The 18,382-nt window shown below is 34.1% G+C and overlaps 1 protein-coding gene across 3 annotated transcripts in view; it reads right to left on the bottom strand.

Annotated features, from left to right (window-relative positions):
• Window positions 1-15,368, bottom strand: part of LOC120948822 (uncharacterized) — a 120,696-nt gene extending 105,328 nt beyond the window's left edge. For all 3 annotated transcript variants that reach the window (XM_049606420.1, XM_049606422.1, XM_049606423.1), the window contains exon 1: window positions 14,860-15,368. In XM_049606420.1, coding sequence (XP_049462377.1) covers window positions 14,860-14,862 — 3 coding nt within the window. In that variant the 5' untranslated portion in view covers window positions 14,863-15,368. The remainder of the gene's footprint in view (window positions 1-14,859) is intronic.
• Between the last annotated feature and the right edge of the window lie 3,014 nt (window positions 15,369-18,382).

The raw sequence follows: 18,382 nt of genomic DNA, 5'->3' as shown, positions 1-18,382 counted from the left end.
TTACCATGCGCCAGCAATCGGTAAATAGCAGCAGCTCAATTACAAAGAGCCCAACGTTAGGAGATGAAAGCAAAACAAAATAGACACTGTGTTAAAGTAAATATATTTGTAAGAGGGTGTTGTAATGGTTTTTATTATTTTTTAATTGAGTTTGTAAAAATTGCTATCTTAAAATTTTAAGCTTTCATAATCTTACATTACAACATACATTTTACAAATTGCTTTTAAAGATTCGCTTTTCAGTAGTGAATTATTGATCATTAATTTATTTTCTATAGAAGATTTTTTTTTAATAGCTCTAAACTTTAATGTCGAGCATAGATACTACACCATGCTGGGCAAATAAAAAAAAACATTAAATTGACAAGAATTGATTCTGACACATGCACTCTGTGTTTGAAATATTAGTATGTCGCCAAAAATCAATTCATTTAGATAAATTCCTAACATAAAAAATCACTACCGTCACAAATAGATCCAAACAGTTTTGTTTCCCGTATTATTCATGTGAAAGGGCTGCTGCACTTAAATATCGTCCTTGTTCACCAAACACCTCCAATTCATTATCAGGCAAGTGTTCATCCAGTGGTCTGCTAATGTATTTAGCATACCGAGCTATATTGTCATGTTTATTTAGCAACAAAACCAACGTCTAGTACACAAAATTGATAGCCGATCCAAGCAGCACAATGATTTGCTCTACCCGTACTGCGCTACAAAAGATTTCTGCATAGTAACTCATAGATTCGACATTGAAATAATATCCAATATTCAATGCGAGATGTTGCAGTCGATTAAGTAACTCAAGGCTTACTCTTGATCGTCATATCTCAACTTTGCTTCTAGATTCATCTTGCTATACGTGGAATCGTTACAAAACCCGAAAAGAAGTAACGTAACGAAACCTTTCAAACGAAAATTAAATAATATTTATAATTATTATATTTTACAATACTACTAGCGTTTTACACTGATTCAGTTCCTGAATAAGGTTTAGCATATATAATGCGTTCCGAAAGTACACTCAAATTAAGCACGCGTTCTAGCTCAACCTGTGATGCACAATTTAAACTATCGCCCAGCAGAATTATTGTCTTCACTGTTGCATCTAAATTGTTTCAATCGCATTTTATTGATTGATAATTTGATTAAATGCCACACAGTCTATCTCTAACGCATTTATTTAACAACAATTTATTTACAGTCTATTTAACGCGTTGTCCTCTGCATACATTTTAAAAAAAGTTTTCTATAATAATTTCGTAAATTACTACTTTGTTCGGTAATTGTGAATGGTTTGATAAATTTATGGAGACAAATAACCAAAGCCTCGCGCATTAGTTAACAAGCATTAGTTGAAATAGAAGGTGACCGTAAAATAACTTAAAAATCCCCGTGACTGAAGAGTGTTCTTTACATAAGACACATCAACAATCATTTCAGAAAAGAGTGAACTACATCAGATGCTAAAATTATTCTATATGATTCAGACGTCATCTGCACTCGTTTTACATGATCATAACATAACCAAACCCCAAACTGATGAAGCATTTAGTGGTCCATCCGGATCTTCGTTCTTATCCTTTATAAAATTTAGGCGAAGCAATGCACATATCTGGATCCGAAGATTTGAGCGAGTCTCAGGAATATGTGTGCGATTTGAATAAGTATTATATAACATAAAGGTATTCTAGAAATGGCAAAAGCTTCTTACGAATGAGCTGTTAGAAGAATTTTTTTAGCAGCAATTCATCCAAATTCAATTCAATGCAGCGTTTTAGCAGCAAAATAACCACAGAATCAGTGCTTGAACAAATGTAACATGAACACACAGCGGCAGTCAGAACAAATACCACGGGTGATTGTAAGGGAATTTATGAATTTTTTCGTGTTTGATGCAAACCACGTAAGTTAACTAAGAGCAGTAACAGGACATTAAAACGTGCAAACAATGCTGCAGCAATGATTAATTCTCAAACATAGCAAAAAGGTCCGCTTGTACAGTTCGCAACGTCTGTAGGTATTTTCAATACGTAAACGTAAGCGTAAGCTTTTATTAGTATTTGTGGACCCGCTTTTACGCGCTTTAAAAAAATGTTAAAGGTTTACTCAAGAGGGACTTGTGTAGGGTCTTCTTTAGAGTCAATAAATGTTTTCCTACACGCAGTTTTGAGCCTTGAGATGAGTTTTTAAGAGTATGTTTCGAAATTTGATAGGTTATCTGTTGCATAACCTTTTTTATAAATTTGATTTACTTTTATATACTAACACGAAGTTTTTTTTTTCTTCAGGTTACTTTCGCTTTTCATCGTTCTATTTTTAAAATAACAGTTTGGTAATCATTTTATAGTGGAACAGAGACAACTGATAAGCGACACTCATATGATTCTATTTTATGTGTAAAGATGTTAATTTTTAAAAACATCTGTTAAACTTGAATGTTTTATTGTAGCGAAGTACATGTAACCATTCTACCGTGTTGAGCCTAACATTTTTGTATCCTGTAACTAAACCACATGGCAAATGGAAAATCTGTTGTCTAACATGCGTAAAACTGGCGTTATCCACAGCTGCATAGATATAAATAAAAACATTTTACTTGCCTGGACGTTGCTTCAAGGAAAGCAACAAAGCAGAAATTAAAAGGAGATCAAAGGGATGATGAATGATGACTAAGGAAAGGCACCAGAAACTACAATGAATTGTAAATTGCAATCGTTTGTCTGAGGATTTTGATCCAATTTTGTCCCTTTTAGGTACAGAATATATCCGGCTCGCTCTTCAGACCTTCGCAAATCCTGTGTAACGAACTGCATTCAGCAATCAAAGAGAAAGATTAAAAGGAAGAAAAAAGTATAGATTATGCACCTTTGCACCTTCAGAAAAGCATAGATTCGAACACCTTGTTTTCTTTTCCTTATTGCATTGCTTGATTTCATACCTTTTCGGCTATACATTTGCTCATTAAACGGTTATATTTATGCTTCATAGTTCAGGCAGGCCTAAATGAATTATACAATTATCTTTTACCCGAGTTAGGAACGATGAAAAAACTTTTTAAACAGAAAATATATGTAATTGGGCTAATGATTGTGCTTAAAAATGTTTTTTTTATAAAGCAGTTTTTTCCTGCTGGAAATAACGTGACTTTTTAGCCATTTTCCGTGTAACCTGTTCGAGCTTGTTCATTTTTAATCGAACAAATGCATGGATCCATTTTAATGTTCCTTTTTTTCTCTGGTAAAGCCCAAGGCATGAATATCCCTAATATAGAAGTCTTCGCCACCACCGCTTATGGGACAAACCATTTTGTTTTTATAGGCTAAAGCAAGTAACACAATTACCCAAGAATGCGAATCAGTCTTTAAATAATATATAAAAAGTGTAACTTGAAAAAAATCACACCAAGTCCCTTCGAAGAGAACGAATGAAAATAAATACAGGTAAATGCTTAAACAACTGCAGCACGTCTGTGATCTTCTTTTCCCACCAAATATACGAGCCTGATGTTCATCGATCAGCAACGACTCAACGACTCAACGAACTCAACAGGGTTTGATCAACTGATTTAATAGTCACAAAGGAAGTATGCACTTCTTTGGTTTCTTTTTTTGTATTCAGGAGTAACGGTCCGAAAAGGCCGTATTGCTTAATCTCTGGCTACTCGACCCTTCCAGAATATTCAAATTTTTGGTAAAGAAAATGGCTAAAAACCTTTTGAAATAGAAGAATTTTGAATTTTGAATTTTTACTTTTAAGGAATGTGTTGACATCAGTGTGTACCATAATGAGTACACTGAACGATCCAAACAGGAAATCAAATTTTTGTATAGCTTCCAAAGTATCACATTTTTAAATATTATATTTGTATTCGTGCGATTTTTCTTTTTCAATCTTGTACCACATGGATATCCTACGTGTCGTATTTGTTGTAGGGTTTTCCAAGTCACTTTCGAATGTGTACATCATTATTCAACACGTTTTTCAACAGCTGTCAAATGATGCATTTGCCTCAAAATAAAATTTAAGTTTTTACACATGATTTTCAACACAACACAAAGAAGTGTGAAACTCAATCCAGCTTGAAACGTGTTGAAAATCATGCTGAAGAAATAAAAAATATGATCATAGACATGAAGTATCAGATTGATGTGGATTAACATCTTGCACGCGGTGAATGACAACGTTAATACTCTAACCTGACAAAAATATCAAAAACAAGTCAAAGCTGAAAGGAATCATCGAAACAAGCCTGTACTAAATAAGAAGTATGAAAAAAAAACAATCATGTTTCATTGAACCTTAGCCTCCGATACGTGCAGTAAAAATATATATTGTTCACATGTGTATATATGTGTATTTTTTAGCCCATTTCATTAATTTGCATAACATAACAAAAGAAGGTATCCGGTATCTACACAGAATCAGTTATCTTGAATCCCAACAATATTTCTCACAAGGATTCCAAATGGCCTCAAGGCTCACTATTGTCTGCAAAATATTTTTGCAAGGAGTCGAAGCTGGTTCTAACCGGTTTTTAGTCTCAAGACATGAAACATACTGGAATAACCGGCTAAATTTAACATTATAAATGGAATGGTATAGTTGGCTGTTTTTTTGCAAAACTCGCATTTTATCGCTTCTGGTTTAGAAGCAAAACTCATTAAAATATCATTATTCACCCATTCTAATATCGTGCAGGATTGTTGGCATTCTACGATATCGCCAAACTTGCTGTGATCAACTTGAGAAATAATTTTAAAGCTTTACGATACCCAACTCTCAGTGTGATTTCGAGTGTTGAATATGGTTATGTATTATCAATAAATAACAAATAACAAAATAAAGATGCTTCATTTAGAGCTAACTTACAAAAAGACAAATTGTTTTGTGTATTACAAAATTAAAGAAAAAAAGAAGGAAATGTTCGCATTTACCACTTGTTGTCAGAGAATCTAGAAGAGAAGGCCAAATTTCATTGTCGTATATTGCTCGTTTATATGAATTAAGTTCTTTACAGCTAACTATTTGCATTAAAATACTCCTGTTTGTTTATCATATTTTTTGAAAGAAGAATGAATGTGTTCATCAATGTATTCAAGTAAACAAAAATCAAGTCTCAAAACATGTTAACTCATTCTTATAGCATTGATGGGTTTTATGTCACATTTTTCTCACATTACTTTTTCCCATAACATCAAAACTGCTTTATTCGACTCATACACTAATTAATTTAAAGGAAAAAGATCCCTCATACATCATTGATGTTTCAAACCCTTTACAAATTACAACCTTCAACACTAGATTTTTCGTTACTCAGTAATTTAACTGTGTAATATTATTTTTACTCACAACAATAGCCATTCATACAAAAGATGATACTAAAAAAAATAATATCCAAAACTTAATAAGGTAATAATAATAAGCTCCTTTGTTATAATGCTGTATATACTAAACAGTGCGCTTTAATGAAATTTACGTAGCTACTGCGAAATCCAAACGTATCTGAAAGTGATCTGAACGTAACCGAAAACCAATCTAAACAGCCAAATTTGTGCGAAGAAACAGTGTGCGATCAAAAGTAGTGATATTTTGTGAAAAAAATAAATACCTTTCTATTTTGTTTTAATATAAGCTTTCTTTGTAAAACACCAAAATGTATGATATGTTATAATTAACTTATAGAACGAGACAAAAATAAGAAGTTAAAATAACTAATCAAAACGTCTTTCGTTAATCCGCAGTCAATCGTGTGTGGATTACCGAGCGTGAATCGTATTTGGTTTGGATTTTTACATGTTGAAATTAATCAAATTATTAAAAAAAAAATAATTGAAAAATCCTTAACTGATGGATATCGCTTCTTGTCAAATTTATACAACTTATTAAACTTGTTTGTAATTTCCCGCTTATTTCATATGTTTGACAGAAATTCCTAGTTTTTTAACACATCGTCTATGCCAACAGTATTAACAGAAAAATGTGAATAGTTAATGTTGATAACACCGCGTGCATGATCGCCCAAAATCCTGGCCTTGAAAATGGAAACAGATAAGAAAGCGTTGACACCAACCAATTCTTTCAATGACGTTTGTTTGACATGAAACCCTAAACTGAAATGGGCGCCTGACGTAAAAGGGTATCGTGTGTAATATGGCATTGAATATAGGGGAACTGGGGGTAGTTTCGACACCTTAAGGTTTTCCTCTGATTGCAATACTTTTGCCAATGTAAACTTACTATTAGACATCGAAAAAGCTTTTTTGGTGTATTATGTACCATCTTACGAGAAACTACGGTTCCTGGATTGATTTTGATAACATTTTGATAAAAATTAAAAAGTGTGTTTTTTGTTGCGTCACAACTGCAGTGCGGGTAAGTTCGACACCATGATGGGGTAAAATCGACACCTTGGGGGTGATTTCGACACATTGGTTTAGACTTTTAAAATAACAAACTCTGATGGCCTGTAGCTTTCATTGAAGTTCAACAAAGTATTTCGTACCAATTTTATGAAAAATTAACACAAAACATTATTGAAATATACAAAAAAAATGAAGTTACAAGCAAGAACAAAAATTTCATTACAAATAGCATCGGACCAGACTCCATATAGTAGAAGCTGCGGCGATAGCATCTGGTTTACGGAATAATTGGTTAAGATTCCTTTAAAAAAATAACCTGGGCATCTTCCAATAATCTTTTTCTTTTTTTATAAAATCGAAGGGTGTTCAGTTTTATTTTTCTCTGCCAACTCGAAAGCCAAAAGGCGAACATCGGTCAATGTGATTCCAAACCAGCGACTATTTTTTTCTTCAGTTAAGCCTACCCGGCCTAAAGTCAGCCTAAAATACGGTCAAAACCATAACAATATTAATTTTCATAAGCCTAAACCATACACAAAGTACATGTTTTGAGTCCGAGTTTGGCAAACGTTCTGTGAGAATAATAGCTAAATTCCATTATTATAACTTCCTAGGTTTGTTGACATCTTGAATTTTAAAGCTTCTACGGTATTTTTAATTGCGTGTTTGTTCAGCTTGATTATTACGTTTGTCGTACATTGTTAAGGGACATCTTTATAAAATACAGGCACTTTCAAATTACGATATAAAAAAGTTAACATGCTACAAATAAGCATTACACTACTACCAAGTGGGGTGTCGAATTTACCCCCATTGGCCGCACAAGTTTAAGTGACATTTTATATTATATAATTTAATATAAAAATTACGCTCTGTGACACAGAACTAATCAATAGTATTTATAAAACAATACTATTAACACGGAAACTATAATTTGTTGAAATAACGCCACAATTCCTTAAGTCCCAGAAGTAAAAACTTACATCGGCTGTCAATCAGAACCACCATGTGTTTATTTTGTTGTTTTTTGACAATTGACAGGTTTCTGATCAGTGAAATGTGACTCAAATATTCGAAACAGTTGACATAAATAATATGTATAAGTTTTTTGTCTTCAAAAAGTTCTATAAATACAAAAACGGCAAGGTGTCGAACTTACCCGCAGTGTCGAACCAACCCCGACTTCCCCTAATGTGATTTCTTTCCTTTATGTAACGCTATAGGATATTCCATGTAGAAGTATACCCTACTTGCACTGTTTGTTCATAGTTGTTGAGACATTCCCCATGTCTCATCCTTTACCATGCTCTCTAAATTTTTAAAAAATTTAAAAGGGATTAGAGTTTCAAGACGGGCTTTCCTGATTAAGGGCTACCCATTTGTTAAAAAAGGGCTGGACTACCCATTTGTTCGTGTTGCATGTTCTATAAACGAAGGTACAAGATTATTATTATGCTTTTTCCTTGCCAAGTTACATCCTTTACCACCCTAAACTTTCCCAGTAGATCAAGTTTCTCACGAGTTTGATTTTTTATACGTCCTATTATTGCTGGAACATCTTCTTGAAATACCTTATATATAATCTTATATAGAAAATCATCCTACATTACTTTCGTATGCATATACACTGTAGTCCAGAAATCAAACAAACATATCTTCGTCTTTTGTTCCTACTTCACCTCATCAAATTTGTACATTAATTACACCTGGCAAACTATTTTTTTATGTTCCCTTTACCCCTTTTGTGGAAACCCCATTTTAATTTCTTGCTGTGTGGTCATTGTATAATGTAACCATTACCGTATACCTTTCAATAAGTGGTCGCTAAGTTCACACTTTCATTACAGGGTTTCCACAATTTAGTGGTTGGTTCGCATATTTTTTGGGTTCGTCTCACGATTAATTTATTGTTTTAATAAAGATTGGTACCTGTACCATCTACAAACCCAAAGCCCTCAAAAACGTCCCAGGGAAATATGAGGAGGCTGACTGGGAAAAATACAAAATAGATATGACATTCACATTACCCTTACATGATCCTCCCTCCCTTACAGAGACAATAATAAATGCAGCCTTAACTAATATCCCTCTTACAAAGTGTACAGTTGGCAGAAAGTCAGTCCTCTGGTGGAATAAAACAGTTGCGCTTGCCATTAAGACTCGACGTAAAGCACTCAAGAGTCTCCAACGTTGAAACAAAACAATCAATATTTTTACTCCGCCTTGCCCGATCAATACCAAGAAGTCAATCGGGAATCAAGAGAAGCCGTCAAATTTGCAGAAACCTATCTTGGGATTTTTTTTTCAAATCAACCTTAAGACAACCCCCAAAGTAATATTCCAGAAAGTTGCAATTTTATTCGGTAAAAACCACAAATCTGCACCAATCATTCTAAAAACAGAAAATACTATCATTCCACCAACAGAAATACCTGAAGCTTTATCTAGATACTTTTATAATACATCTACAACACTCAACTTTCCATCTCATTTTCTAAACCATAAAACGATCTCTGAGGCCAGACCCCTTCCATCCATTGACGCTTCCGACCAAAATTACAATAGTCTTTTTTCTCTTGATGAGCGTAATTGGGCTCTTCATAAATGCCGCGGTATATCTTCAGGCCCGGACAACATTGCTGAATAAACCATCACATGCAATAGATAGCTACCGCCCCATTTATCTCCTGAATTGCATTGGCAAAGGCATGGAGAGAATGGTAAATAGAATACTGATGCAAGATTTAGAAGATCGGAACCTCCTTAGTACCAATAAACACGCATTTAGAGGTGAGAAATGTACTGAGACATATTTTGCCGGACTTAATGAACTTTTAGAAACCCACTACCATAAGGGCTAGCACATTGACTGTGCAATATTAAATTTATCAAAAGCTTTTGACAGAACCTGGCGACATACAATTCTTGAACAGCTCAATATGTGGGGTTATGGAGGACGTATTACAGCATATCTTCCTGATTAGTGTAGAATCCCTCTTCCACCCCAAGCCTAGTAACATTAAATGTTTCATGTATGCTGATGATACGTTCTGAGTTCTTGTCTCATGATACGATTTTTTCATGATACGAAACATTTTTCGTAAACTGTTGTTGGCAATTGGTAAATAAAAATGTAACGAGTGTTTATTAGTTCAGTTTCCCTGTACATTCAGTGTTGATTACAACGGAAAAAAGGAACAGGACTTTATAGATTAAAGTGTTTTGAAACAATCTCGTCCAATGATCGAGTCATTAGAACTAGCTGTGTTATATCAAGCTATGTTTTGGATTCTTTTTTTCAGTACGTACGTACCCATTCTTATATTGGGGATTGTTAGGCTACCCTAAATTTGTCACAATGCCTACAATCAACTGGTCTGATGCCATGCTCACGAGCGTTCAAGAAGGAGCATGAAAGACAATGCTGCAAAGATAGAAGATCACCCGTTGACCATTAGAAATGTACCATGTTTGCATGTTAAGTGAAACTTGTTAGAATGGATCAACAAATAAGAGGATTTTTTCTTTACTGTTCTTTAAATCAACCAACCATATCCGAGCTTAAGTTTTTTTTCTTAATATTAACGTTATTTAAGCTTTGGTCTAGCATTTGCAAAAAAATCCGGACAAAGCTGGCTTATCTTAACTTCACTAGAGCATCCTGTAGACTTGGCAATTCAGGCTGAAACTTAAGCTTTTTGCATTCAACAAACGGGTGCCACGCGTATCGTCATTTACTTGAGAAGGATTACCTGAATGGGAATAATCTTACATGTGAGGAATTATCAGATAGAGAAGGACCCAAATTTTGTATTATTTTTTCATTTCACACACATATTGTGACAATCTGTACTGTTATCTCAGCAACGGTATCCCCTTTGTAATTTACTCCTTCAAACTCAAATCACCTGAGTCACTACCAATACGCAGTGCAGCCTTTCAGTTTGGGATGTAAAACACATATGCATGGTTCTATTATCGGCCAACAGCATCCAGCTTCAAAGAGGTATTGAACTAGGTCTAAATATTTAAACCCACGAATAATCCTTTACCTGCACGTGGTTAAGGCTCAGGTCACCAAATATGACACCAAACCGTAACGCTGACAGAAAGCTGTGTTTACTCAAATATTTTATTTTAATTTAATTTCACCTCTCATCAGCTTACCTGGCACAACCCTAAGGCACGCAAATTCGAAAACAGCGTAAGAATTTATGAGAAGTACACAATTTAAGTTTTTTTTATAATATAATAAACGTTATAAACGTCATTGTCATCATAAATTTTTTTCATTTCTTCAGCATTTTAAAAACTTCAACGGTCTGTTTTTTTGTGTAAAATGTCTTATTACTCATTATGGCACAAACCTACCCAAATTCTAAAGAGATTCCGATTTCTTTGGTCTATCGCGGATTTAAATGCTCGGATTTTAAAATAGTTTTTGTTGTAATATACCAGTGTTGCGAACGGTGATAATCGATTACTTTTACAAAATGATACAGTCTGAAGCATTGCATAATAGATTCACGATTTAATTCGATAGCCATTTACTGTACTTACTGTACTTAAAAATCGTTCAAAAATACAGAGAACATATTTCAGAAAGGTTGCATAGAAATACATTTTTAAATATTTTTAAAAAGCGTTACGATAACTGTTTGCGATAAATTTGCTTTACATTTCAGATCAGATGTTCCAGGTAATATCAAGTCGCGTGGTATCTTGGCATACGCCCTACCAAATCCCGGAAATGTCGTATGCCGTATGTCGTATGAGTCTTGCCGATGCAGATCATAAATTCTAAGAACTCTTCCTGCTCTTCAGCATATTGAATAGTCTGGGCTGTCTACACACGCACGTTTTCCCCCTTCTTCCTACAAACGCAATACCCTAAACGCGGCCCGTGACAACTTTGTGAAGGTCAAAATAAGTAGTTAATTATTGGGACTATTTTTAAAGAAAATGTAAAAGTTGTTTTTTTTAGAAACGTAAACCAATCTAAAGTTATAGAAAGCTATATAAGTTTTATATATTATGTAAGTTATAAAGACGAAATTTAAACGTCCGCATTAGATACAGGCAGCGAAACGCTATTCAACACCATTATATGTGAGGCAATTCGACCCGCGAACTGAAAAGTTTAAAAACCCTTGTTCTAGAGCATGGCCGCTGCTTTGATTAGTGACACCCTAGAATAGTTTCGAGCCGATAATTTGTTTCAAAATGAAATTTCAGATTCAATACATGATTTTCAACACATAACAAAGAACTTTCAAACTCAATCCAGCTTGAGACGTGTTGAAAATTATGCTGTAGATTTTAAAAATTATAATGATTGTAATGAAATGCCAGATCGATGTGAATAACAATGTTTACATTCGAAACTGACTTGGAAAACCCTGTAAAGGAAACTCCATAACCACCACATCCTTTATGCCTGTTTTTTTTATGTTGTTCATTACTAACATTTCGAAGCAATACAAAAAAAGCAGTACTTAAATCCCCCTCCCCCGCATCTTCCCACAGCGTCCCGCGTGGACTACACACATAATTTTCTCATTATAATTTTTTGTTCATGTCACATGTTGTTCCAAGACTATTTCAAAGGTAAAAAAACAATTAAAAATTAAATTACTTGAGAAACCTGAAATAATTCTCTTCTTATTCATGCAATATGCGTAACCGGGTTAAACCTATACCACTATTGGGGTGGCGCTATCAGCGACTCATAAAATTTTCCAAGTCACTTTCGAATGTAAACATTTTTATTCACCGAGTGCACGATGTTAATTTACATCAATCTGATACTTCATTTCTATCAGAATAATTTTTGAATGTTTTGATTTTTTAATGTTAATCAACATCGTTACGATAATTCATTTCCATCATCATAATTTTTAACTTTTTCAGCAAGATTTTAAGCACGACTCAAGCTGGATTGAATTTGGAAGTTCATTGTTATGATTTGATAATCATATGTTAAAACTGAAATTTCATTTTGAAGCAAATAAACCATTTGACAGCTGTTGGAAAACATCTAGGAAGGGGTGAATATTTATTCCTTTCCTTCCAATTCCTTTCAATGTGTTTCAAACGCAATTGCAAATACATTTTTTAAGTTTCATTCAAAAACCATCTTCCATTTCATGCATCAAATGTCGTATTTGCACTTGTATAGAAGTAAATGTTAAAAAAAATGACTCCGCATAGTTGCAACAGAGTTTCTTTATAAATTTATAAAAATTGAACTAAAGTTTAAGTTTTTATAGGGTAAGTATTAAACAGTGCCGACTTTAACGGTAAGCAAAGAAAGCAATTGTGGGGGTCCACGTCGATGAGGGGGCCCATGTATCTTTAATCCAGCATGTATAACAGTTGATACGATATGGGACTGTATTAGCAAGGAGCCCCTCGTGGGTGATGGATATTGGGGCCCCGTGCTAGACGAACCCTGAACCATGAAAAAAAATTACTACTTTTGAAAAACAAAAGCGAAGAAGAAAGCTGTAGAAATTTCAAATTTTTAGTTAGTATTTTCTAATCAAAACAAGATTTGAACTTTCATTCATTTTAAAAGCAACATCAGAACGGCCCTCAACAAAAGTTATTTGTGAAGGTATGCAGCCCGCGAACTGAAAAGTTTGGTTACCCTGCTAGGGGAACTGGGGGTAGTTTCGACACCTTAAGGTTTTCCCCTGATTGCATTACTTTTGCCAATGTAAACTTACTAGTAGACATCGAAAAAGCTTTTTTTGATTTATTATGTACCATCTTACGAGAAACTACGGCTCCTGAAATGATTTTGATAACATTTGGATAAATATAAAAAAGTGTGTTTGTTGTTGCATCAGGATTGCAGTGCGGGTAAGATCGACACAATGAAGGGGTAAAATCGACATCTTGGTGGTGATTTCGACACATTGGTTTTAGCTTTTAAAATAACAAACTCTGATGGCGTGTAGTTTTCTGTGAAGTTCAAAAAAGTATTTCGTACCAATTATTGAAATATACAAAAAAATGAAGTTACAAGCAAGAACAAAAATTTCATTACAAATAGCATCAGACCAGACTCCATATAGTAGAAGCTGCGGCGATAGCATCTGGTTTATGGAATAATTGGTTAAGATTCCTTTAAAAAAATAACCTGGCCATCTTCCAGTAATCTTTTTCTTTTTTTATAAAATCGAAGGGTGTTCAGTTTTATTTTTCTCTGCCAACTCGAAAGCCAAAGTCGAACATAGGTCAATGTCATTCCATATCAACGACTATTTTTCTTCAGTTAAGCCTACCCGGCCTAAAGTAAGCCTAAAATACGGTCATAGCCATAACAATATTAATTTTCATAAGCCTAAACCATACATTAAGTACATGTTTTTAATCCGATTTTGGCAAACGTACCATGAGAGAATAATATCTAAATTCCATTATTATAACCTCCTTGGTTTGTTGACATCGTGAATTTTAAAGCTTCTAAGGTATTATAAATTGCGTGTTTGCTCATCTTGATCATTACGTTTGCCGTACATAGTTACGACACATCTGTAGAACATATAAGCACTTTCAAATTACGATATAAAAAAGTTAACATGCTATAAATAAGCATTACACTACTACCGAGTGGGGTGTCGATTTTTCCCTCATTGGCCGCACAAGTTTAAGTGACATTTTTAACTATATAGTTTAATGTAAAAAATACGCACTTTGATACAGAACTAATCGAAAGTGTTTATAAAACAATACTATTAACACGGAAACTATAATTTTGTTGAATTAACATCACAATTCCTTAAGTCCCAGCAGTAAAAATTCTATCGGCTGTCAATCAAAACCATCATGTTGTCATTTTGATGTTTTTTGACAATTGACAGCTTTCTGATCAGTGAAATGTTCAAATATTCGAAAAAGTTGACATAAATAATGTGTACTAATTTTATTTCTTCAGGTGTCGGTGTCGGACTTACCCGCAGTTTCGAACCAACCCTACACATGCATATGATTTCCCCTACACATGCATATGTGCAATGTAATGCTCGAGCCTTTGCTCATTTGTAATGCCGGTGTTCATAAATGTTCAAATTAAAATTGTATCTGTTGTGTATTAAGACCACTAAAAACAGAAATACGATGACATGCAAGGGAAAATTTCAACAACATGAAATGACCACATGGAAAATAACCACATGGTCCCAATTGCTATACATGCTATGCAAACTCAAATTCCTCACTGCTTCTCCGAGATAATTCACACAACCGAGTATTCACCAACATGCTCATGGCAATATTATAGAAGATCGCTGCATAAATTGGCCGTCACGCTGTACGACTCCGTTTGCGTGGTGAACAGTTTAACCAGACATTTATAGATTCACTGTGTAACGATTTCATTGTGCAAAATTTGAAAAAAAAACCAATGGAGGTAAAACGTGTCTTTAGCAACGGATATACGTGCACAAAAAGTTATAACCACACTTATAATCTATATAATCTTACTTACCATATACTTTTTGTTAAAAATAATGTGATATTCATACACAATAATACTTCTTGTGACTGGTCACACAAGATGTCTCAAATCACGCATTAGTAGCAGTACATTTAAACAATATTATTAAAACAATTTTCATCTCGATGAAAGCACTATTTGTTTAACATACTTCACTTCATATTATAAACACAATGTTCTTCAAATATTTATGTATGATAGTTCGTTTTCGTTGAGCTATCTATTTGAAGATTCATAAACCCGCTCGTGTTCTTTGTTTTTTTTTGTTTCTGATGCAATAAACACACTATCAACTGCACACTATATTTAATCAACTATGTTCGGTAACTAACTTTCCAACACGAAAACACAGTATTTGTATTTTTACTCAATAATAACACTAATGGCTCTCCTACAATACCACGTTAATTTCCTGCTTGTATTAACATGAACGTTTAACAAGAACGTAACATAGCTCACGAAACACCAAAACACGTCCTTCACGTCGGAAAGTTTTGAGTCAATTTAAAAAGTCCTGCTCACATCTAGGTTCTCTCCCCTAAATGTTGAGACCCTAATTTCTGTTCATTCTGCTGCGATCTTACCCGTCTCATTTCAATCAACGGTTTCCTCCTATCTTTTGTTGCCGTCTCGAGCACACCGACATCTACGCTCCACAAAATCGTGCTGCTGTTTCAGGAAGAAATTGTGCTCAAGGGTGCATTAAGCATAAAACGCACCAGAGCGAGATGGTACAGCAAAAAGAATATAACTGACCGAGAGGGGCCTATGACAAACCATGAATATCGCATGTGCTGAAGCGAAAGCAAAAGGGATACAGGAATAGTTGGAATCATGCACCAATGTGTCGTTCACTCCTTTTCATACGAAATTCTCGAGTATAAGTATTTCTGCGGGCACAAAACACGTTTTACAAAACTTTTACTAGACTAGAGTTCTAATGTGTAATGGTAGCCAGATGAGCTCTAGCTGCTCATCACTTAATAAAAACACGTGTTGCACATTGAATAACCCGGCATGAACTATGCTAAAATTAACCTGAAATAAAATTATATGTGATAAATAAGAGTTATAAAACATACAAAGTATAATAATCATAGCTAAAATTATAATTGGAGATTGACGATCCACCGAACATTTTCAATTAAAGTTTAATGTAAACAAATTTACTTGTCAAATTAAGAAATCTATAAGGCCTATAAAACTACCTTTAAATTGTTCCTATATAATGTCTTTATAAATTATAATAATTTCTAACAAATGAATATTTTAAACTTCCCAGTGCTCCAATTCAAATGTCCAAACTAATAATTGGATCGAATAAATGTGTAATCAGTTCCTTCCTGCTGGTGCACTCGACCGGATATGGTAAAAAAATAATTACAAGGAAGTGATCATGATCATTTAGAGAAATTCAAGTCTTCAAATCTTACACCAAAATGTGCGTCAATAAATTTGGCTGATGCCCTATTAGGAAAAAGCCAATTAGAACAATTGCGAGTATCAACCCACGACGCGCATCGGTGGCTAGTGAAATCTCTCCACGTTTCTTAATTGTTGTTAACTAGGAGATCTTACTTAATTGCTTTTTTTCCTTCGTATTTTGATAAATAAATGAATTCCACTAGTGCATAAAAAATAAAAATGAAAACGCAATGGTGTTAAATAAAACGAACATGTATTCTTATTATTTATATTATAGCTATTGACTACTTATATTACTTTAAACAATTACACAGCAATACGGTTGGGTTGCTACTTCTGAATAGATAATACTATTTTTTATTCAGTAGGAACGATTTGAAAGGCCGTTTTGTTTAAAATCCTATATTTTGTCTACTCATCGAAATACATGTATATTGCTAACGACAATGAATAATACTTTATTTAAACATCAATATTAATATAACAAAACCCATCAAGATGTATGTGTCAAGATGTACGTTGCTCATTAATCTGTAGTTAGCACCTTTTATATTTCCTTTTTTTTATTTAGAATATTTTCCAATGACCTTGAGAATAATCTAATCTTGCCACTCTATTATCACAAAGGTAACACCATTTTATCTGGCAATTTTCTTGCTATAGCTGGTAATACAACGCCTTTTAGACAATCAAACCAAATACAAACCCAATTGAAATCACAGATAAACAAAAAGAACCAAAATACAAGGTCACTTTGCGAATTCCAAATAAACCAGTTTATAGAAGTCCAAGTCCAGTTTTGGCACATTTCTTGCAATGTTTTTGGACATCCCTTGCATCGGCAAAAACCGGTCTAGATTTCCTAAAACCAGGTTTTGCCTCAGGGCCGTGTCTGTGCTAGTCATGAGAAAAAAGATTCTTTTTAAAGATCAGGTGCGGTCCAGTTCGCTCAGTGAAATGAACTGAACGCGTGCGGTGATTCTTTCGCACGCCCGAGGTGCAGTATGTTTTTAAATATCGATTTTATGCTGCAAAAATGTACACCCTATTTTATTTTTTTATTTTTATATGGTTACATTTACAAGCAGAGAAAAAGGAAATCAAAGTTGTTTTAAAGCTCAACTAAACTTTACAGGGTTTTCGAGGATTATATAGACATGTTCATCGAGTTGTAGATTCGTTCAGGCATATAATAGACTCTTTCAGCGCGATATAGAATTGTTCGGAAGTAGGTGTAGACTTGTTCGGTTATACTGTAGAGCTGTCACTTTCGTACCCCTTGGACTGCAAGTTGGATCATTCTCATCAGAAGGTAAACAAACGGTTTTCGAAAAAATATGCTTTTTTCAACTAATTTATGCATTAAACAGCTTGGAGAATGATTATTAGCTACTTTTAGGACTTTTAAGAATGAAAAATTGAACCCTGCGGCACAGTGTGTAAACAAAACAAATGACAGCACTACAGAATCGCTGAACATGTCAACGCCTACTTCCGAACAATTCTATATCTCGCTGAAAGAGTCTATTATATGCCTGAACGAATCTACAACTCGCTGAACAAGTCTATATAATCCTCGAAAACCCTGTAAATTTATCACGATTGGTTTAATTTTCTTATATCATTATTTATTTTGTGTTCTACTCGTTTAAAGTATTTTTTTATAAAAATGTAAATTTATCGCCGTTCAAAACAACGGATTAACACTCAATCAATTAAGCGTACAGTTTAAAAAAAACTGTGGTTATCTATAGTCCATGAGGAGAATCTTTTTCGTATATTCAAAGCCGACATGGGGTGCTTCTAACATATGGAAAATTACCTGCAGTTTCGGTCTGGTGAAAAAAAACTACTAGAGCGAGATTGTAGGGGAAGTCGAGGTTGGTTCGACACTGCGGGTAAGTTCGACACCTTGCCGTTTTTGTATTTATAGAACTTTTTGAAGACAAAAAACGTATACATATTATTTATGTCAACTGTTTCGAATATTTGAGTCACATTTCACTGATCAGAAACCTGTCAATTGTCAAAAAACAACAAAATAAACACATGGTGGTTCTGATTGACAGCCGATGTAAGTTTTTACTTC

The sequence above is a fragment of the Anopheles coluzzii genome, chromosome 2 (genome assembly GCF_943734685.1).
Source record: "Anopheles coluzzii chromosome 2, AcolN3, whole genome shotgun sequence".
Lineage (NCBI taxonomy): Eukaryota > Metazoa > Arthropoda > Insecta > Diptera > Culicidae > Anopheles > Anopheles coluzzii.
Note: the sequence above shows the minus strand (reverse complement) of the source record. Positions and strands in the feature narration are given on the sequence as shown.